General features: G+C 52.8%; 1 protein-coding gene across 1 annotated transcript; it reads left to right on the top strand.

The window, feature by feature from the left end:
* Positions 1–205: 205 nt before the first annotated feature.
* On the top strand, positions 206–1,927 carry G6M90_00g038000 (uncharacterized protein; the record flags this gene model as incomplete). Its single annotated transcript, XM_014691674.2, has 2 exons — positions 206–305; positions 369–1,927. 2 exons carry the CDS (start codon positions 206–208, stop codon positions 1,925–1,927), a joined length of 1,659 nt encoding a protein of 552 aa, XP_014547160.2.
* Between the last annotated feature and the right edge of the window lie 996 nt (positions 1,928–2,923).

The raw sequence follows: 2,923 nt of genomic DNA, 5'->3' as shown, positions 1-2,923 counted from the left end.
GCGACACGCATTTACCTCGATCCTTCACTGCCACCAGCCTCCTTCACAGCGAATAACCTCCACGCCATATAAGGCTGCCAGGTAGTCGCCCCTCCTCAAAGCGACGAGGCATGCTTCCTTGGACCTTTTAACAGACCACCCTCCTAAACAAGCACTCTTGGATCCATCTCTACTCGCCCACGATCGAGCATCACAAATGGCAGACATGCCTTACCGGTTAGACACGCACGTCTTGACAGTAGACGCCAACGTCATCCACAAGGTCGACACTGCCAATCCCGCCAATCTCTATAGCATGTGGACAGGTAGGTCCTCTTTCGCCACAACCAAACTGCACCCACCACGATGCTGACCAACCGGTGCAACAGTCTTTTCCCGTTGCGCAGATTCTGTAGAACAGGGAAGGAGATTAGAAAACTTGAGCTGGCGCCTCTGGCAAAGAGAACAGCTCGTCGAGAACGCGAATAAGAACACCGCCTCCTCCGCCGCCTTTACAACCACCACCATCCCTCCCAAGAACGTCCCGTCCGAGACGAGGTTACAAGAGGTTCCTCAGCTCTCTGGCAGCGTCGAGTCCTTGGCCGACGACGAGACGGTTGATTTCACCTCGGTCTCGGCACCTCTTGAGATCCGACCTAGGATACGAAGACTAGATTCCTCCACCACCAGACGGGATCGACGCATCAGCTCTGACGACTTTGAGAAGATGATTGTGTCTATTGTCAAGGACAAGGCTCCCCTGTCCGCCCCTTCACAAACATCACCCTTGATGGCGTCCACGAAGCAGAAGCTTCTGGTTCCTCCTGCTCCTCCCGCTCTCACCCGATCCGGATCTACCACGACCGAGTCACAATCGTCGGAGCAAATTTCTGAAGTCTCACATCCTTCCCCGTTCCCGCCTCCCGAGGGCCTCAGAGTCCAAGCCCTCCCTTTCCCAGAACCTGCTGCTGCTGCTTCGTCGCAAGATGTTTTACCCGAGCCCAGCTCTTCACCAGCACCCAAGCCTGTGCAGCCTAAGAAGCAGCCTGCTCGCTTCGCCCTTGGTGGATCTTGCTCATCAAGCGAGCACAGTCAGAGTATCGAGAACATCAAGGCCACTTCCGCTGCCGTCGGCAAGAAGCCCATGTTCCAAATTGGCGGATCATCGGGAGAAGATTCCCTCAGGAGCTCTGGCCACTCTGCCCTTCCCAACACTCGCATCAGCAACCTGACGGCCCAGGCCCTGCAACACAGCGAGTCCGCCGTTGACTCTGATACCGAGGCCGAATATGTTGACGAGAGTGCCATTGACGACGACGACTCTTCTGACTGGGAAGACTCCACGGAAGACAGCGGCAAATCTAGTGTTGACGACAAGTTCTTCCAGCGTGTCGAGTCCAAGGCCAACCTCGCCTCCCGCCCATCGCTAATCACGCTCATGCTTGCTCAGAACGAGCGCGCCAGGACACTCGGCAATCAATCTTCGCAGTCCACTCCCGCTATCCACCGAACCCGAGCGACGCCCAATGGACCGAGTCTGGGCGTGTCTCCCAATGACTCGGATGAAGCGCCACTGATGATGAAGGGTATGCGACACTCTGCACTCAAGCCTATTAGCGAAATTCCCCGGTCCAGCGCCCAGCCCATCACGACCCATGCTACTCATGTCAACTTCCCTGCGGCCTTTTCTCCCCGGACCACCCGCCGCAACATGCTGGCTACCGAACTTACCGAGTCACTCCGACTCAACCTTGTTTGGGAGCGACAGCAGAAGAAATTGGGCAGCAAGGCATTGCTCAAGCGCCGTCACACATCGCAGGACGTTGCCAACCTGAAACAGTATCCCCAGAAAGCATGTATGAAGGCCAGCGAAGATGCCGAAGCCCACAGCTGGAACCAATACTTCTCTAAGGAAGCTCTCAACGGATACCATTCAAAGGGCTGGTAAATATCACAGTCGTCCTTTTCGTCCTTGCTTGATGAGCATGTACCAATTTGGCTGGTATCAGGAGCTTGCCTGGCAAGGCTTCTTCTATCCTTGCCGTGTATATCTGAACGGCGTGTAAAGATTTTTTCCCTTTTTCTCAACGACACTGATCTTCCTAATTACATACCACATCTTCGACTTTTTATGACGATACTTGGGTTCGACCCGGCGACATTGCACGACTGGTTTTATTAGCGTTACATGCATTACCAACGACAGCACAGCAATGCAGCGTACTCATGGAGATACATGCATTGATGCGTGATCCGTGTGTATTGTGCTAAAGCCTTAATATTCTTTGTCTTTTGACATCAAGAGACAAGTTGCACTTTACGAGGCGTTTGCATATCTTTGATTTTTTTCCTTTTGAACCCAAATGATACCATGGTCTGGACTTGGCTCCATCGGGAACACATGCATTCATGTTTATTCTATTGGCTGAAGGCTTTGTAACTCTATCACGGAAACGAGGGGGCGGAGACTATTGAGATGGGACATTCTGCAAGGGCAACCTTGAGTACTAAGCGGGGGGTTTGACAGTTCTGGCTTGGTGATGGCCAGGAGGAGGCAAAAAAAAAAAGCGGGAAGAGAAAAGGCAGCAGAGGAGCTAGACAAAGAGAAAATGCGGCATCGCACGATGCGGGAGCAATAGGGAGAGAGGGTCGGCCACACTGCCCAACGAGGCGAGCATTGGCTGTTCAAAGACAATTAGAATAAGCAGCTCGGAGTGGCGTGTGGCGGCCAGGTTAGAAGAGCCATAAAAGCATGAATTGAATAAGCTATGAAACCAAGATTACGTATTCTACTTGTGGCAGTGAGCTTGCTAGTGTGAATGTGTGGTGGAATGTACGGAGTAGGGAAGAGGCGATGAAGGCGTGACGACTAATGGAGAGTGCATTCATTGGTGGTGATTTGAAGGTGTTTAGATATCGGCATGGCCTCACTCGATGGACATAA

Source organism: Metarhizium brunneum, chromosome 2 (genome assembly GCF_013426205.1).
Source record: "Metarhizium brunneum chromosome 2, complete sequence".
Lineage (NCBI taxonomy): Eukaryota > Fungi > Ascomycota > Sordariomycetes > Hypocreales > Clavicipitaceae > Metarhizium > Metarhizium brunneum.
Note: the sequence above shows the minus strand (reverse complement) of the source record. Positions and strands in the feature narration are given on the sequence as shown.